This window comes from Cyphomyrmex costatus, unplaced genomic scaffold (assembly GCF_001594065.2).
Source record: "Cyphomyrmex costatus isolate MS0001 unplaced genomic scaffold, Ccosl1.0 scaffold239, whole genome shotgun sequence".
NCBI classification, from domain to species: domain Eukaryota; kingdom Metazoa; phylum Arthropoda; class Insecta; order Hymenoptera; family Formicidae; genus Cyphomyrmex; species Cyphomyrmex costatus.
The window spans coordinates 167,821-186,886 of record NW_017276466.1 but is presented as its reverse complement, the minus strand read 5'-3'; the positions used below and the strand labels follow the sequence as shown (position 1 = coordinate 186,886).

The window sequence follows — 19,066 nt, the reverse complement described above, 5'->3', positions numbered from 1 at the left end:
ATCTCATGTAGACTTCTTCTCGTGAAATGCGCAAAAATGCACAGAAAGACTTAACGGCACGCGATATTCGCGCATGTGAGATCTGTCTCCGTTTTATCAGCGTTGACTTCTTTCACTGCGCAAACCAAGGCGCGTTCGCACTTGATAAGCCGAAAAGTTCGAAAAAGTTTCCATTACATACAGCAAATACGCCTGATAAATGTTGCCCGTAACTGACCTACCATCGACACCTCGCTCGTGTCCTTCTTCCCCTTCCAACTTCAAGCCGATCCTGTACAAGTCTGCAAAACGACGCTGAAAAATGTGTAATTAGGTTTGCAGAATTTCACGATCGGATATCTCACGCGTGATGAATCAGTCACACAGTACACACTGCAACGATAAGAAACAGCGACAAGCGCTGATTAAGCAGGCGTCGTGGTGACGAAAAAAAAAAAAGAATTCGCTCAGCTGGCCTTTAAGTAAGCATGAATTCCAACCCGTGTTAAGCAAATTCTCTTTTTACTCTTTTCTTTTTACATGCGTTCTCCATAGACTACGTATGTATTGCGTTATAACGATTTTATTGTATAATGTTGTTTTTTTTTTTTAGATTAAATGTTATACACATAAAAACACATAATTACGTAAATATAACTAGAGAATAGAAAGCGATTCACATTAGAAACAGTTGATCGATGTAAAAAATCAAATAAAATAATAGTATCACTCCAGATTTTACGTTAATGAATATGATTCGGCTGTACCATACAATAAAAATGAATCACGTTTATTTATCACGCGATAGCAAATCGATTTACTAAAAGCTCCTTTTATCAGCATTTTGCATTGAATGTTATATGCTTCATAGATTTCATTTGTCTCAATGTGAAAAGTTCAGTGCATGGAAAAAAAAATGTAAAAAAATGCGATTTGCCTTCAACACTAATCAGTTTACAAGCTGGAATTAAAAAATCCGCAGTGCATTTCGGATCGGTCATTCGAAGAAAGACGCACGTGAAGCAAAATCACGTTGATCAATATGAGTGGAGCGCAGAGAGTGCCGCATTCCTGTTTTAAAGTACACGAGCAATACACGGGGTGACTCGACACGTTTTCAGGGAACAGCATTGTTAGCGTCGGTCGCGTCGAAAGTCATAGCGAATCAATAAAGTGGAAATCCTGACGATGAGTGCAACCAAGACGCTCGGTAGCCTCTTGAAGAAAGGAAGGTTCCTCCTCCCGAGGGAGGACCCAACATAAGCTGCGACGACGATGTCATATACGAAAAAACATTCATATCGCCGTCGACGTAATCGCGACCTGTCCGCGATTCGGCTTGAGACGAGTTATCGATTCGAGGCACGTAATTTAATATCAAACTGATAATAACGTCGCCGCGCGTCAAAATTAGGGTCTTATTTCGGAAGGCCGTGCACGTACACCACGTGGACCATACGAGGATCGATGCTCGAAAACACAATCGGCAGGACTATCATACCGAGACGACCGTATACTTGCGCATTTTTACGTAATAATGTAAATAAAGTGGCAATGGTCGATTTGAGATTAATCATACAGAATAGATACGGCTTTGAAATTAGATAATTCATTAATTCATTACTCCATAATCTAACCAGCACTGAGAAAAATATTTAGTTGAAAAATGAACAAATCAGAAGATTGTAATTATCGGAATTTCGGTTATCTCGACTAGAATTTTAGTAGACTTATAACCAGAAAATTTTCTAATAGATTTAACTAGAACATTTTGATTAAATCTACTACATCTGGTTGATGTAACCACAGAATTTTGACTGATATAATCAGAATCTTCTGATTGTCCATTTTCAAACATTTTTCTCATTGTATTATCAATTATAGAATAAAGTGTACGTGTCATTTTATCGTATAATTTTAATAAGTTTTAAGTATTGCAAGCTTTATGTATTACATTTCATATATTTTATGTGCTACAAATCCTCTGTGTGTGTGAATAAATTCTCAAATAAAAATAGCATGACTTTAAAAGTCAAACGTAAAGGGCTATTTGCAAAAAAATTATTTCAAGAATAATTAAATAAGAAAACAACACTAAAAAAATGAAGGTATATCAACAGCATTATTTTAATTAAAAACAATTTTGTTAATTCAATAACACGATCAATAAAACAAATAAAGTATCGAAACAAGAGTACGTATTTATTTCAATAAGCGTTATTAAATTAACTAAATTATTCCCAATTAAAATAATACTATTGATATAATATTATTTTTTTGTGTATGTATTACAATTCACAAATCTTTATCCATTTTACTTCGTGAAACTTCCCGCAAAATTTAACAGTGAAACAACATTTATAATCATAAATGTAAAAAAAAAAAAAAACATCGATATCCTAAGAGATAAGGTATACACATCTCTCTCTTTCCCCTCCCTCCCCTTCCTCTATCTTTCTCTTTCAAGAATTAGTTCGTATCAGTTTTCGGAGAAAAACTATTTGTACATAATCTGAGATATCGGCTCTCTATCCGGTTTTTCCCGACATGGCCGTGCTACTTTTTCGGACGACGCGCGCAATATCGTGATGATTGCGCGATAATGCGAAATGCAGAGTGGCGTGAAGACCTTACGCGATATCTTTCCTATACAGTGTTGCCACCTGTAGGATTTTTGCAATAATAAAGCGTTTTGACAATGCTAACAGAGATTCCAAAGACCCGAGTCCGGCGACAGAATATCGTGTACACGTTCGAAAGAAGCATATATAAGAACTTCTTTATCAGCGGCTTTTACGCTTATCTTAAATAATTTATAGATCTATCAGACTTTAAGATAAAATGTTATCTAATTCTTATATAATTTTTACATAATTTTACATGTGTGCATATCTGGACGCCATGGGTGTGTTTCAATGTGTATAAACATGAAAATTATTATTAAACTGTATTTAGATATTGATTTCTCAGACACCTTCTAAATAAAATATCCATTTTCTAATTTTGAAATAATTTCAAAATCAGATAGTATGAAATTTTTTACACGTTTAAAATTCTTTTTCCACGATATAAAATAATGTCATGTATGTACAAAATACACCAATTCAAATAATATTTTCCGACTTGCAATTGAAAGATTAAAAATTTTCAATTTACTTCATTGCTTCCTCTTTTATTTACGTCAGAAACACAATCAAAGAAATAGGAAACAAGAAACAGAGTAGAGAATAAGGGATTAATATGTATCTGGAAACAAGGTAAAAGTGACTAAAGTAAGCAAATTTAGTATAGATGTAAATTAAAATTATAAATTCTAGTAAATTTTTCTCTAGCAAAATTTTAATTCTAATAAATTGGTTCACTTTTGTAATTTTCATCTTGATTCAAGGTTTATTCGCATTGCTCGAAATCCCCTAACATTTTTAAATTGAAAATGAGATAAATATATATATCCAAGCATCGAAAAGAGAACGAGCAAAGAAGATTCCAATCTCTGAAAGTCAATTGCGTATCTTGAAACGAGATAAGAGAGAGAGGAAGAAAGAAAATTACAAAAATGAGTAAATTCGCTAAGAGTTGTTCAGTAAAATAATAAATATTCTAACAAAGTTGCTCATTTTTGTAATTTTCACTTCGTTTCAAGATAAACAATCAATCTTCTATTCTTTTGATTGCCCCGAGGGGGTAACCACTATCTGAAATATTGTTCCACAGATTACATGATTTCATTTAATTTTATACAATTTTATTTGATGATAAATAATTTTTCCTCGCTATATATGCGGTCATTTGGTAAAATAAACGATTTTATCTAATATCACACAATTATTTCTTGTAACTATCGGATTATATATCGAAATTTTATATAAATTTTATAATGATTTCACGGACTCCGTCCCACGATTACATTAAGTGATTACCCCCTCGGATTGCCCCTAATAAAATCACAATCGTGTATCAGTTATAGGCATCTGTTGTAACTTCCGACGAAGAAATAAATTCAGAATTTCTGATTGCATACTAAACAGACACACGCAATACAGTCTAATCGCACAGTTCGAATGAACTCATTTTCCGTCAAGGGAAAGCAGTAGAGTATCGGTACGACCGATCTAGTTACACTATCATCGGTGCGATCTAAGTATCACGCTTTATTTACAGACTCCCTTCGTCGCGCGGGCTCAACGAGAAAAAAAGAGCGCGAGACTCGCCGCTTGCGGCGCCGCTTAAACAGCTGTTTAAGCGGCGCGCTTGGACTGCTTGGAGGAGCGGAGAGCGTAGCATACGAGAGCTTTGAGGTTAGGGATCAACTTGTGAAGGGACGCACGGGGATGCAGCTGATCTCGGTTCCACGAGATCGATTCTATGTCTTGAAAGGAGACGAGAACTAAAAAGTGAACGAATAAATTACTAGATATCGACTAGCGAAATTTGAAATATTCTAGTAAATTCGCTTACTTGTAATTTTCACCTCGTTTCGAGATTTGGAATTCAAGATATGAGGTCTGCTTGTTTTATAAAATGTTCCCGCACGATTCATCCTTCTTCCTTTTCTCTTCACGTTGGAGAGAAAAAGAGACCAGATGAACCGTGAGAGAAGTTGAGCTAAAAAGAACGTGCCTATAGGCTCCTTGATCGCCGTTTCTTTTTCTTTCATTTCGCAACATCACTTGCGTTTGATTACGTACACGCATAAACAACACGAGAAGCGACGCGACGCGTTTGTTATTTTTATTGCTGCACTAAACTGCATTACAATTTAGTTTTTCGTTTTCGCCGAATATTTAATATAAGATCCGTTTGCGTTGCTTGCACTTTTTGCACTCAGAACCTTCGCTTTCTCTCTTTTCAACGCCCGAATATCCGAGTACCTATATTTATCTCGTACAAACATATTTATAGGGATTTCGACAAATTTCAAGCAACGCGAATACACCTGTTACTTCATTTTAAGTGGAAACATTTTTTGGAAATTCAATAACATCGACAGACTTAAATATTTTCATTTCACTTTGCGATCCGGTTTTTCTTATTTTCCGGTTAACTCGTGGTTTAAACTTAATTTCACTTTTACGTAAAAATTTTTTAGCTACGATTAATTACTAAAATTTACTGGTTCTTGTAAATAAAATATATATAGTAGCTTTAAAAAGTATTTATGTTATCATCAAATCAAAGTTTAACCATAACCATTAATCACAAAAGGACAAACTGGGCCTTTTAAGTACACAAGGCCAGTCCTTTCTTGTCGAATTTCTTGCACGATTTATTTTTTCTCTTGCTTTACCTGGTATGGAGAGAAAAAGAAGAAAAAGAACCATCCGAAAAATTCCACCAAAAAGGACAAGCATGAAGAGCATACCTTAATTCAGGTATAAACAGATTTAGGCCTGCTTTTTCATTATTCGGTTAACTCGTAGTTCAAATTTAATCTCACTTAATTTAATGGTAACATAAAAATTGAGTTTCTCTCGCTTGGTTAATCACCAACAGCTGTGCGGTAATAACTTAAAAAATTGTTCACAACAAAACTGTCAGTTTAATGATAAACTATAGAGATGAAAGAAAGATAATTTTTATACGTTATCATCAGAGGATCGATTATGTATCTTAAAATGAAGTAAAAAAAAGTACGAAAACGAGCGAAATTCACTCAGAAAATTTATAATACAATTTATCGAACGACATCTAGTAGGGTGAATCTGCTCACTTTATAATTTTCATCTCGTTTCAAGATGAACAATTTACCGCTAACTATACAAGTTAAGCGGCAAACGAAGAAAACCGGGCCCCAATGACGTCACGGCGAGTCGCGAGTGACACGCCGCTGACTTCCGACCGTTCGATCGACTCGCGCGTCCCGAACCTAACCTCAAAAAGGAAACACCACGCGGGCGCGCGATTCGCGCGCGCGGAGCACGGGATAAAGAAAGAATATTTCGCGCAGATATCACACATACCTTCGGCCTGGATCCTCCTCACGCCGGGCTGGAATACGGTTCTCTCCTTTGTTCGTCACCCTCGTAACGGCTTCTCTTGGCGATCCACTTCGCAAAACAAGCCGGCGACGCCGTGAATGATGTATAGACGAGAAGAAACGAGTAGAGATGAGGGGATTACACACACCCAGGGCAGGTAGATCCGGTCGAGAAAGAGTGAAAGAAAATTCGCACTATCGAACACCCTGGACGATCACGGTACGTTTCACTGATTTCAACAGTCGCGCACTTCACCAATGGAGTATAGGTTTCGCAAGGGGTGGGAGAGCGACGAGAGGTGTAGTAGTGATGTCGGTGACAGCGGTAACGGTGGAGAGGGGGGGGGGAGGGATGGAGGGGGCAAGAGAGACCGAGAACTGGATACTCGACGTGTATACGGGGTACTTCCTCTTCGCGCGCGAAGAACGGCCGCGAGCACTCGCGAAACCGGGGGAGCGGCGGCGGAGCACCTTCGAGGGAAGAAACGGGAGGAGAGAGAGAGAGAGAGAGAGAAGCAGCCCACCGTCGTGTTCGGCGCCGAGAGCTTATCGTCGAGCTGTCACCGCGAGCATAATGAGCGGGGGCACCGCGCTTCCCTCGGCCCGGAAACGTGTCGGATGACGACGCGCGGCACGCACGCACGCACGCACACCACGCGCGCGCGCGCGCGCGGGATTGTATTCTTCGCTCGTTGCGCGCCTTTCCTTTCGCCGATCGCAATCGGGTCGCGGCCGTGAAACTTCGCTGTTGTATCCGCCGGCGCGCGTCTCTCCCTCTCTAGCCTCTCCCGCGTCGATCGGAGGACGCGAGGAAGCCGGATTCAGCGTCGCGTCGCGCGGCTGGGCGTAACGGCGCGGCGATAACAGCGTTGATAATGTCGGGGTATACCGGTGGTTGATGATCGTCGATGACTGTGACTCACACACACACACTCACTCACTCACACATATATATACACACACGTGGACACTCCGCTCCACCGCCCGTTGTTGCCAAAGTGTGCCGCGCGAAGAAGAGGGTTTTTCTTCACTGAGAGATTCCGTTCCTACGTGCGTGCGTGGACACCTTTCTCCTCCGCGTTCCGTCAGAACGAAGCGGTTGACAGTCCCAGGATACTTCGAAACAGGAACGCGAGCGCGCCACCGGATCAGGTGGCGAGGTGGTATATTAATCCCGCGCTCTCTCGTAAGCGGCTCCCGGTTTGTTTTCGTTGACGCGCGCGAAAGAGGGAGAACGTAAGAAGGAGAGAGAGAGAGAGAGAGAACGTAACACACAGATGGAGCACCCTTTGCCGGTTCGTTGAGGTTTCCTCTCACAGATTAACGACGACCGCGTGACGTCTCGCGGACTACCAAGCTGACGACTCAAGCCGTCCCGACGACCCTATCACGTGGTATCGTCGCCGTCGTCGTCCTCGTCGACGACGTGCCGCGCTCCTTCGGCGAACCGTTGGGGCTCCTTCGGAGTCCCCCGGATGCCCGCGACGGGACGACGGGCGCCTTTAGGGACGCGCCCCGTCCTCGCGCCTGACGATCACGAGGCGCCCGTTCCGTCGACGCCGGCGCTGCTGCCGCCAGACGGACGGTAAAGGAGGAGGAGGAGGAGGATACGCGGTGGAGTGAGCAGTGCGGACGTACTACCGGCTGACACCCCCGCGACAGCGCCGCAATGAACTCGCCCGGTGTACCGAAGGGTCAAAAGCACCGCGGCAAAATAATAACAGAACGCAGCCGCCGACGCCGCTGTCGCCAACGACAGCGCGTGAGCTGGGCGATCGCTGCTGCCACCGCCGTCGCCGTTGCCGTTGTCGCCGCCGTCACACGAGCGCGACGACCTTCCTCTTCTTCTCTCTACTTCCTCTCCACCACCGCCCGAGACCAGCAGCCGTGACCGGCAGCGGCGTCGTCGTGCCGGGACAACGCTGCAGTCGACTAGACGGCACGGCAACAACAACAACAACAACAACGTCGTCGTCGTCGTCGTCGTCGTTGAGCGCAAGTAACACCACGACGACCACCGCTGTTTCTGATGTTTTTATTGTTATTCGTCACAGAATTTTTGTAGCTACTGCCTACGACGATACCGATGATGCCGTTGTCGTCGTCGTCGTCGTCGTCGTCGTCGTCGTCGTCCTCGTCGTCGTTATCCGAGAGGATCCTTCTCTCGGCGACGTAGTCGATATCGTTGTTTTTGTTGTTACTGGTGCTACTGTTGACAGTAGCGATGTTGGGGATGACGATAGTGGTGGTTGTTCGCGGCCGCGGGTTTTGGCGGGTTTCCACGGGCGACGAGCGCGCACACCACTGGCACACACCGCGGCCGCCGTGCATTCACCTCGTCCTCGCAGCACGCGCCGCCGCCGCCGCTGCTGCCGTCGCCGTCGTCACCGCTGACACGCACCGACGAGCGCTCCTCCTCGCCAGCTCGCGTCGCAGCCGTGATCGGCTTCTACGAGGTTCGTGAACGCCTTGTAGGAGCTGCGCCGAATTGAGATCGTTGCCGCCGCTTCTTCTGTTGCTGCTGCGGCTGCTCCTGTGCCGCCACGCCACACCGAGACACACGAGACGAGGTTGTTCGCGGCACCACTGGCTCACGGACGCGCACGAACGGCCACCGATCGCGACGACGTCGAGCGGGCGCTCGAGCACGCGGCTTGCACGACGGGTAACGCGCGACGTTCCCGCAGCACACACGAGAATCGTACGACGTCCTAACCGCGGGAACACCGCATCGCTTTCACGGGCGAACATGGAGCTGGATCCATGCCGAAATAGTTGGCGTAATCGGCCGCGAGGCGGCGCGCTCGGAGCGCCAACGTCGCGGCGGTAGTGGCTAGTAGCGCGCGCGCGCGCCCGCGGGAGAGAGAAGGAAGAGGAGAGAAAGATAGCGCGCGCGCGCGCGCGCGCGTACCGAAATACGGCCTTCGGGGGCCGCGCCGCCGCCAACGCAGGCCTGCCAACGCGATATCGCGCCGCTTGACAACAGCGAGTACCCCCGACTCGCGCCAGATGGTCCCCCCCCCCCCCTCCCAACCTCCGTCTCCGCGCCGCGTTTCATTCATTAAATTGGAATTAATTAATTCAATTATCTCTTTGCTACATAAATGAGATCCCGTTGGATATGACTTCGGGGTGAATATACTAAGAGTCGTTATTGAGGAATTGGAAAGCTAAACTGTTCGCCGTTTGGATATATATATTCGAAAATGTGTGATTTATCTGAAATGAAACTTCCTTTATATTAACTAATGTTTTTAACAGTTTAGCTAACACAGAGTTAATAAAAATGGCATCAATCTGATAAAATGATGGATTTTATTAGTCGCCTAAAGAATAACATATCTTTTATTAAAAAATATGTAAATATGTTAAAGAAAGAAACATTTCATAAAATAATAGAAATTTATTCCGAATTTAGTTAATTGTGATACTATAATCACTATAACGATCGTAAACAGTTTTCTAATACAGTCTTATAAAAATGATCCTATTTAATTGATATCAAAATGATATACTTACCCCGAAATTTATCAAACATTCCATAAGTACTGTGTCTATAAAGCTTGAAAGATTCACATTTTTAAAATAAAGATTAAAGAACATAGAATTATAAAATATTAAAGAAAAAAAATAGTTTTATAAATAGAAAACAAAATCTTTTCAAGATTTAGCTGATTCCAAAATAGGGAAAAAATGAAAAGAAAAACCTCTCTTCTCTTCCAAAATCGAAAATAAATCAATCAACATGATGAATTTATTCAATTGGAGCAAAAGTGAACGTTTCAGCTGATCCGATCGTTTCGACAATCCATAGCAACTGCAAATAAGGTCGATTACTAAATGTAAAATTAACTTTCATGAAAAACATGTAATCATTTTACCTCATAAAAAGTAATCGTGTCGTTTGATCACGAAAAAGAAAACGTATCAATTCAGCGAAGACTATTTCTTCTCTCTAACCATGAAGCAATCGGATTCCGAATGAGAAGTTTGATCACAAAGTCAAAAAAAGCGACAACTGACGACTTGGAGAAAAAGAACGTTCGCCTAAAAGTGGCTAATTTAAGATGAATCATGAGCTACGTAATCGGGAAATCGACTCGACGTGACGTAGTCGACTTGGAACACCCTCATCGAAGATTTCTGTCAAGATCATTGAGCGATTTTACGATGATACATTCATATCCGACGCAAAGTCGAGCGGAATTCGCGAGCAATCTAAACCGGACGTTCATAAACTGAATGTGCTCTAAATTGCAGTATAAATTGCTCGCTAGAGTAATTTGAATCGAACAGTCGTGCCGGAAGATTAAAAGAATGCAATTTGCAGCGCAATTAACTTCTAAAGAACGCACCGCTAGGGATTTATGTTAAGTTTAACAATGCTATCTTTTTTTTTTCAAAACATTGTAAGGGGGAGGACATGTATTTAAATAATCACTCTTTCTAAATTACGAAAATTAATTTGTATTTATAAAATACAGATAAAAATCAATTAACACTTAATTGTTTAGTCCATATCTTTGTGTATTCACTAGTCGATTTTATATACTTATAATAAATAAATCATGCTATCTCTAATTAATATTTTCAATGGTAAACATAAATACGAAAAACTATTGCATATCAAATAAAAAAAAATACTTAAATCAATGGTTTTTACAAAAAGAAATAACAAGAGAAATAAAATTACAAATGTATATTGTTTCCTAATAACCTTAACATTTTTTTTAATTTGTTAGCTTGAATATATAAGGAACTATTATCTTACAACTAAATATTGTATATATGATTTATTATAAGCTTTCACAATTTTGTTAAAAAAATTTATAGACATCATTTATCACGAAGAACAATTTGCACAATTAAAAAATATTATTTAAATATTTTTACTTCATTTTTATCAAAAATTTATTATCATAATTCGAAGTTATTTTAAAAAAAATTATTTCGATTATAATTACTTGATATATATGGTAACCTAAGAGTATAGCATGTAACAATAACATATTTTGTTGAATGCACAAATATTTGCATTGTAACAATATTGGTGAAAAAGATTCTCATATTGTATATTTTTCAGAATGTTTTATATTTTAAATTTTTAAAGATTTCTGAAAAAAAAAAAAACATCAGATCTTACAAGTTTCCTTCTCAAAAATAAAAAGCCTCACAGTATTTTAGAAATCATATTCTAGGAAAGATGTAGAATTTCTTAGCATTTCTAAAATATGTAAAAAATTCTGAAAAATTATATGAAAAACTTTAAGAAACAAATTTCATTAGGAAAGCTACAAAGCTGATACAAAAGTATCACGATACTGATAGCTTACGCAACAATAAGATGGCACTTAATAAAACGTTGTCTCTGTGAAAAATACAGTATAATACATACAATTAAAACAAAAAGTAATGCGAATGAGTTTTATTTGTAAGAAATAAAAGATTACGAACGGAACGTACGAGACTGTTGTTACGGAATAAAACTGTACGAACTACATGGCATAATATGATGCAATACTCGAGCGACACCGTGCAACGTGTGCAATCATTTAGGATTAGCTCGCAGTATTTTATGATTTCTAAGGAAACAATAATAAGATGTACAATGTAAAAATATATTTATAGTCAACAAAATATTTATAACTCTATATAAGTAATTCATCGCACATATAACGAGAATTACTTGTAGTTATGAAATACAGAAAGGTATATGCTTTTGAGGCTTTCACGGGTATTTTCTTCAATTATACCAGGTTTGCGGATTATCGCCGTGTCTTTCTTCATTATTAATGCCAACGTTTCGTGAACCATGCCGTTTACTCCATCAGGGCATTGATACAGTATCAGTACACCCCTCGCCCTGATGAAATGAACGACATAACCCGCAAACCTTCTGGTATAATTGATAGAAAGGTATAGTTAATAAATCGAAATATAGCAAATAGTGTTTTCACTATAAGATTATCTACAGGATAAAAATAAAATTAATGTATACCAATTCCATAATTCCTATAACATAAATTTAAAATTTGTAACTTTTATTTTGGTTTCAAATTTTTATTACGTTATAATTTCTTTTAAATCTACATTACATTTTCATTACGTTACATACACTAAGTTTTCTTAATCATAATTTTGTATTTTGTTGTACAGAAATTATTGTGCAATATACCGTTATAAATACAGTATCAATGACATGAACAAAATAACAAAAGCGTCGAAATATATGTCAGTGTTTATCATACCGATGAGATCTTACGATGTAAGATTACATATTATAACATTTTAATTGTGACAACTGCCATAATATAAAAAGATGACGATATGATGCTTTTGCAGATACTGATGCTCTTTCCAAGGTTGCACAAGTACTTATTGCATTCTCATCAAACACATTTACGTAAAAATATTTGAGCATATTTTATGTTATGTAGTTATTTTTTCACTGTTGTTCGCCATAAATTCATACTTGAATATTTATCCTGAAAATTGTATTTTCTTCACTTTTTATTTTAACATGAAATAATTCCATGCATATAGTATCATTCAAATCAGTATCATTTAATAATGATGGATCATCACTTATATATTGTTTAAAATAATATTTCATGTCGCTGTCTATTTTATATATGCATATACATATGTACACATATACACACACACATACATATAATATTAATGAAATGAATCATATATTTAAAAAATATTTTGTGTACATAATGAATAATTTTAAAACTTGCCCCGATAGTTTCCGCGACTCCGGTATGGTCTTCCTCCTACATGTTTTCCTCGCAAATTACTTTTACCCCTTAAGACTTTCCCTCTTCCATGCCAATCAGATCCTCTTTGGAATGTATGGCCAGTCATTAATTCATCGTCAGATTCTTCTAGTTCCATCGGGCTTTCTCCACGGCTATGATTGCTTCTTCTATCATGAAATTCATCACGCTCCGAAGAACGTCTTTGATAATCCGGCGAATATCTATTATGACTATAGTGATCATGTGTATTAGAATGAGCAGAAAACTCATTGCTTCGAATAGGAGGAGAATTCAGCCTCGAGCTTCTAGATTCATTAATAGGATCTGATTGCTCTTGTTCATCGGATCTTCTAGAAGGAGACGTCTGCCTGTTCCAAGTACGTCTCTGCGAAGAGTTACTTAGACTCCATCTCAGATCTACTTCGCGAAACTTGGATCCATATTCGTAAGTATCTCGTGCGCTCCAATCTAAACGATCCATTATCGGCCGTCTCTCTTCTTTTATCTGCTGGAGATCGTCCGAATAAACCTGTGATGCAAAGTCAGCTGTGGTAACATGTACTTGAACGCCTTTAGAGTCCGTTTCCACCTCATCTGTCTGACAGATTTTCTGATGCGTTTGAGTTGTTTTCGGAATCGGTGTTGGCTGTTCTGCGTTAGACTCTTTCCAAAATATCTTGGTTTTACTTTTCTGCAAAAGTATCGAATTCGATGTATGATCTTCGGAAACGTCTTTCGTATTGTGTTCTTCACTGCGATCGTAGAAAAATCTACCCTTCATCTTTAAACGCGGATCCTCAACGGGAAGCTGGTATAGTGCTTGTTCGCAATGTCGCATTATTTCAGGTTTGAATCCTGTCAGTAGAAAAAAAAACATTCGCGTAGAATAAAATTCCGAATTATATATAAACCATCATGCTTATAAAACAGATGTTATGTCATGCTTCTTGCTATCTTCATGTACGTTGTAAATCACATAAGTGTCTTTAAACAAAAGCACACTTTATTGTGTATCTAATCACGTCACATAATAGAAATATATAACAGATAATTAAATATCATATAGCGCAATTTTAATAAGAAAAAATTGAATTTAAAAAATTTGAAATTTCTTACCTGGATATAGTACCGGTATATTAGATGAATCTAAAGAATGTGATAAAAACAAAAATTAGTATCATGCCATAAATAGGATACATAGGAAGCATAGTTGTGTATCCTTGTAGTCCATCAAAAAAAGTGAACTGAATCAGTTTTATATCTTTACGCGATTTTTACGCGATCAAACAAATTAAAATATACTCGCACCTTTGGCTGAAACAGATGCTTCCAATAGACTGGATAAGCTGGTTTTTTGCTGCAAGATCAATTCATAAAAATAATTAATTTTTTCTCTACTAATTAAAATAAATACAATCTTTATATGACAAATTAAAATAATGTTCATTAACTTTGATATACCAATAAACATTTTTTTCTTCTTAAAATTTATAACAAAGCTAAATAGTCATCGCTACTATATATTACAATTACTTTTGGTTTAGAGATGACCGGTGGTTCAGGTGTCTTTATTCGTTCCTGGTGAAGTGGAGAGTAAACTTCCCTGTATGATGTTGCTGATCCATGTTCCGTATAATTCTGCTTCTGCGACGACGTGGAGGATATGGTTGAATGACTTAAAGATTTGTTTGGAGGTTCAAATTGACGGATTGGTGGTTGTTGGACAAAGGGTGCAGTATACGATGGATTATACGATACATGCGCACGATCCATCACCGGAGGAGGTACAGGTTGCGGCGAGGGAAGCAACGGTGAACATATCACCGGTGGCGGAGCAGCAGCAGCAGCATTCGTCTGATTATACATAACCGGTCCGGATGCATAACTGGTTGGAGTCATAGTTGGGGCCAGAGATGGAGGAGGCATAGGTTCGAAATTCATAAATGACGATCCACTTGGCATAGATGGTAACATAGTTGATGTTGATGGCAGCGGTGGTTGTGGTGGTGGCGGCTGCGTTGGCTGCAGTGGCCTATCCGCTTCTTGCTGATATGTGGGCAGGTTGAGTAACGGTGAAATTACTTCCATCGTCGTGGACGGTACGTATCCACTCGTGTTAACAGCAGTCGACATTGCTTCATGTCCTAGTTGTCTTGCTAGTTCGTTGATGAAGGGTGACCGCTTTCTAGGGCGCTTCTCCAATGATCTGCTACGTGTGCGACTTCGACGACTGTATCGTCTCACTGGTGAACGGCTTAATCGTCTTCTTGAACGTTCCGTACTGCGACTCCTCCGATCGCGAGATCGGCTTCTTCGGCTTAATCAAGATAATTACTAAGATATAATCTAGTACATTTTTATATCATATACATATTTGTACAATAAAGTAATATAAATACAAAATTAGAACACAAAGTTAAAAACATTATGTATACCGTAACCCCCTCCTTCCTACAAATATATTGTATTATATAATAAAAATGTAATTATACAATATATTTGTACACAAAATGTTATTGTAACTTCACTGTAACTTCACGCAGAAAAAAAAAGTTTAACTACGTGACGGTAAGTTTTCAAATCTCTTTTATGAACCGGAAAGAATTTAAATGTCTTAACAAAGATGTTAAGAATGTTGTCTCCTCACCGTTCATGCATCCAATCAGCGCGTCTCCTACGTCGTTCAACACTCCGTCTTCTCTCTATGCTAGAGCGTCGTTCTCCACTAAGTCGTCTAGGACTTCTTCGTCGAGAATCTGGACTTAATTTAATGGGGCTTCTCCGGTCGTAGGAACGCGGTGAATTTTTCAATCTACCTGGACTGTATCTGTAAGGACTTCTATGTTTTTCTATGCTTATTTTTAAGGGGCTCCTACGACGATCTGGGCTTGTACTTTTTCGTCGATGAGGGCTTAACCGAGCTCGATCGGGAGTTTTACGTCGAGATAGACTCGATCTTTCGTAACGTTCTGACGATTTGCTTCGGCGATGATCTCTGTTTCGTTGTGCTTCACGCTGAGCTCGTTCTCTATTCTGTTCCTCGGCGATGCTCTGGATAGCTTCGGTTTCCGTGCCAGGTGGGACTACGTTGTCCGAGTCCAACAAGTATTTGATCGCCTTCTCCTTTTCGGCAAGAAGCTTGCTTTCGGTGTCTCTCTTCGTTCGCATCTTGTCCTTTTCAATGTCCTTGGTACTCTTCAAAGGATCCCGCCGAATCTCCTCACGTTTTTTCTCTTCTCTCTTCGGCTTTTTGCGTTTATCCTTCTCGGGACGATGGTATTCCCTATAATTACTCTTTCCATCATTTGTTTGCTAAAGGATGCAAACTTCCATATATATATATTAAATATAATAGATTGTATACATGTATAATACACATAACATACATATAGCAGAAAAATAAAATTATTTAAAGTTTTTTTTTTAATTGTATAACTTATAACTAAATTACTAAAATTAGAACATAATACATTTATACAGTAAAAATTAATATAATCGACTCAATCTATGAAAAACCATGGCGTTATAGAAATTGCACTTGTAAGAGCATAAAACAGCTTTATTTGTAATGTAAAGTATAGTAACAATATAACCTTATATAAAAATTATTTACTTAATTATTATTTATTTAATAACACTACCTAGAGGTTTGGTTCTTTCCCTGCTTTGTAGACTCTGTCCTGTCTTGCTCAATCTCACGGTTTTTATCTTCATCTCCTTCCCAGGCATCTACGACGTCCAATCCTTTCATAAAGTCTTCATCATCGAGAAACTCATTCAATTCTTCATCCGGTATTTCTCGGAGACCCTTGATCGCACGTAGCACATCATCACTGGTGCTGTTCAATAAAGGATCGTCCACTAACTGATGGAATTGCTTCACGAATATCTTGCCAACAATATTTGTGTCTTCTTGTTTTATCTCTTCTTTTATTTGATCAACTGTATCCTTTGTCTCATCCATGTTGCTCATCAGTTTGTAATATTATCTCTGTAGTATTCTCAGGAGCCTAAAGTAATTAAGAAAATATCTTTGAGCTCCACATGAAACGTAATTATGCTCCTTGTATTTATAGATCTGTTTTTTTATTCTTGCTTTTAGACTGCAATACTCTTTCTCGCTTTTGTCTAATATCAAACGTGTACCTTTCAATTGTAAGTTTCAAAAGTGTATATTAGTTCAGAAAACAGACCTTATATATTGCTATCGCAATTCTTTTGTTAAATCCAACAAAAATATTCATATAAGATAATTCAACAAATGTTTTGAGTTATATTATTTCAGTTACTATTGTAGTCAATTCAATTTTTGTTACAATCCGTATGTATTCTCAACAGGCTCTATATTTTATCCAATTTCATGTATATATCGATACTTGATCTTCGGTAAGTTTATCGATATTAAATACGACCATGCGACTTTTTAACTTTTAGACGTCTCTTAACTTTGGACATGTAAATTTTTAGATTCAATTTCAGCACACTGATATAAGTATACTGACAAGCACAGTACTCCCAACATGTGTAACATGCAGAGTAGAACGATCGATTCCGATTGGGAAACGAAATAACAGCCGAGCTTAGTTACCAGTTTGATTAAGGAAAACCAAGTGGTTTCCGATTCCCGGTACTGTAGGGTTATCGTGAGGAAGAGTGCCTGACACAGGCAGCCTCACGTTACGTACATAAATATCGGAAATTGTAAAATCCGTTAGAATCGGAAGAAATGATAAATAACGAATGCAAACCCGCAAGATTTCAAGCGTGCGAGTAAAATACCCGAATATGAGGAAACACCTGTATCCGCTCAGTGACGAGTCTTCGCTCTCTCTCTTTCCACTCGCCCAGTTAGCAAAACTAACCTAAACTCTTAACAAGATTACGATTACATTCGAAAACACCACTGTGCGCAATGGCTTCTGCACAGGATGCGGAAACGCTTACCGCGCGGTAAGTGCCGACAGTCGTCGACACGGTGAACCAATCAATCATCTGGTTTTCCGGAAAGAGCCACACGTACAACACACAAACAGACAGACATAATGGCAGCTTTTCCATTCATCGATTGATTAATCGCGTTATAATGCGCAAATGTAGTTTTTACAGAACAAAATTACATTTGCGCACAATGCGATTGATCAATCGATGAATTTAAACACTTGCCCAATGTGTGTGTGCCTACCTATGTCTTTTCATTCTTTCTCATGCCTTTTTCTCATATCTTCTCCGATCGAGTGGCGTGCAACTTCGGAATCTTCGGATCGGTAGGTTCACTTTTGTACGATCTTCCATCGCGCGGGAAAATTTGAATGCGACTCGAATTTTGCGTCTATCTCGAATTGAGGTGAAAGTTACAAACGTGAGCGAATTCACTAAAATATTTATAATTTCATTGATCAACATTTAATAAAATTGTTCACATTTTAATAATTTTCACCTTGTTTCAAGATATACAATCGACTCCCAAAAGCAAAGCTCAAATAATAATTATCAGTTAGCGATTTCAGTCACTTGAATTAGATTGGTACATATTAAAAGCTGCACATAAAATTAGCAAAATTAAATGTAGAAGCATATAAATATTTTGAACAATTTAACTAAATAATATTGTTTACGTATTAATTCCTGTACTTGTAGACATATAAAAGAATAGTACTGGCATTGTTTGTCCAAAATTAATTAAAAGCTTAATTACATCTCTGATTTTCACATCCAAAGTTACAAAATTTGTATCTGTAAAATATCGAAATATTCCAAAGAATTTGACTCTATTTATATATCCACATGGGTAAAATAAATATACTATCTTCTACCAAAGGTACTTCAAATGTTACACCACTGTAAGAAATCACTACTTTTTTTCGAGGAACACATTTGTAAGAACCTATCATGATCATTAGACACTCTAGAGCAGTGTGTGGTAGTTGCTCATGAGTTCGTATAAATGAATAATCTCCAAACATCATTGAATTGATTTCAAAACTGAAATTTTTTTTGAATTGCAGAAAACTAATAATTCAGTAAATGAGAATAAATTGAAACAGTTTGAAAGATTCAAATATTTAAAAGTATACACATTAGTGAACGTTGAAATAAACCTTTTTAAAAAGTAATGTATTTTTATTAATTTATACTTATTAGGAATTGCATGAAGTAAATTTCTATACGTGTCTTTCTCAGTTAAAAAAAAATTCAGTCTTTTAAGTGCATCGTGAATACTGCTCAATTCAAAATTCTGAATAGGAAATGTAATACTAGAATAGATATAAGCATATACTGTGCTTATAAAAATCTATATTTACTCTAAAAGATTACAATTCTTAAGTATCATGATACATATGGATTC

The 19,066-nt window shown here is 38.4% G+C and overlaps 1 protein-coding gene across 3 annotated transcripts; it reads right to left on the bottom strand.

Annotated features, from left to right (window-relative positions):
* Window positions 1-12,404: 12,404 nt before the first annotated feature.
* On the bottom strand, window positions 12,405-17,566 carry LOC108774168 (protein SON). 3 transcript variants are annotated; one of them, XM_018540208.1, is made up of 8 exons: window positions 17,500-17,566; window positions 16,362-16,730; window positions 15,368-16,003; window positions 14,254-15,037; window positions 14,029-14,077; window positions 13,837-13,866; window positions 12,700-13,575; window positions 12,405-12,441 (listed from the first exon to the last, which is right to left on the bottom strand). In XM_018540208.1, the coding sequence occupies exons 2-8, from the start codon at window positions 16,691-16,693 to the stop codon at window positions 12,437-12,439; spliced, it is 2,712 nt and encodes a 903-aa protein (XP_018395710.1). In that variant the 5' UTR covers window positions 16,694-16,730; window positions 17,500-17,566; the 3' UTR covers window positions 12,405-12,436. The 3 variants fall into 3 exon arrangements, with proteins under 3 accessions (XP_018395710.1, XP_018395707.1, XP_018395708.1); XM_018540205.1 differs by lacking the exon at window positions 12,405-12,441 and having other exon boundaries at window positions 12,676-13,575; XM_018540206.1 differs by lacking the exon at window positions 12,405-12,441 and having other exon boundaries at window positions 12,676-13,575; window positions 17,518-17,555.
* Window positions 17,567-19,066: the final 1,500 nt, after the last annotated feature.

Excerpts from the sequence above, each read along its gene's own strand:
- LOC108774168 (XM_018540205.1), bottom strand. The coding sequence starts at position 16,693 with ATGAGCAACATGGATGAGACAAAGGATACAGTTGATCAAATAAAAGAA. Across the intron at positions 16,004-16,361 it reads GGAAAGAACCAAACCTCTAG|GGAATACCATCGTCCCGAGA; the intron begins GTAGTGTTATTA and ends GAGTAATTATAG. Across the intron at positions 13,867-14,028 it reads AGCATCTGTTTCAGCCAAAG|ATTCATCTAATATACCGGTA; the intron begins GTGCGAGTATAT and ends CACATTCTTTAG.